This window comes from Octopus bimaculoides, chromosome 10, assembly GCF_001194135.2.
Source record: "Octopus bimaculoides isolate UCB-OBI-ISO-001 chromosome 10, ASM119413v2, whole genome shotgun sequence".
NCBI lineage: Eukaryota > Metazoa > Mollusca > Cephalopoda > Octopoda > Octopodidae > Octopus > Octopus bimaculoides.
The window spans coordinates 15,889,294-15,889,854 of record NC_068990.1 but is presented as its reverse complement, the minus strand read 5'-3'; the positions used below and the strand labels follow the sequence as shown (position 1 = coordinate 15,889,854).

Sequence of the window (561 nt, the reverse complement as noted above, 5' to 3'; positions counted from 1 at the left end):
TATATATATATATACATACATACATATAAATACACACACACACACACACACATAAATGTTGAGCATTCTTGAAAACAATATGCTATCAGTAGAAAGTAATGTAATTTAATAAGGGGACATGATTAAAAACAATCCGAATACTTACGTTACTTTTCTTTCCCTTCTCGTTTCTGGCTTTTACATTAAACTTCATCTGTTCGTGATATTTCTCCATTAGTAAACCTATTAGAACGTACACTTTCTTCATCAAAAGTAACTTGGACACTTTCGCTATCTTTTTTGCTTCCTGTGAAAAATGAAAAATCTGGATAGACAACATATCACATTTGTATATTTTCTATGTGTGTGTATGTGTGTGTATGTGTGTGCATGTGTGAATGGGTATGCATGGTGTGTGTATTTGCATGTTTAAATATACACACACGTGCATGCATACATGTGTGTGTGTGTGTTTATATATATATATATGTGGGTATGTATATATATGTATGTATGTACATATATGTATGTGTATATAAATATATATATATATATATATATATATATATATATATATATATA

The 561-nt window shown here is 28.3% G+C and overlaps 1 protein-coding gene across 1 annotated transcript in view; it reads right to left on the bottom strand.

The window, feature by feature from the left end:
- LOC106879895 (WD repeat-containing protein 35) overlaps positions 1–561 on the bottom strand; it is a 99,754-nt gene that overhangs the window by 21,602 nt on the left and 77,591 nt on the right. The window contains exon 27 of the mRNA XM_052971236.1: positions 146–286. Coding sequence (XP_052827196.1) covers positions 146–286 — 141 coding nt within the window. The remainder of the gene's footprint in view (positions 1–145; positions 287–561) is intronic.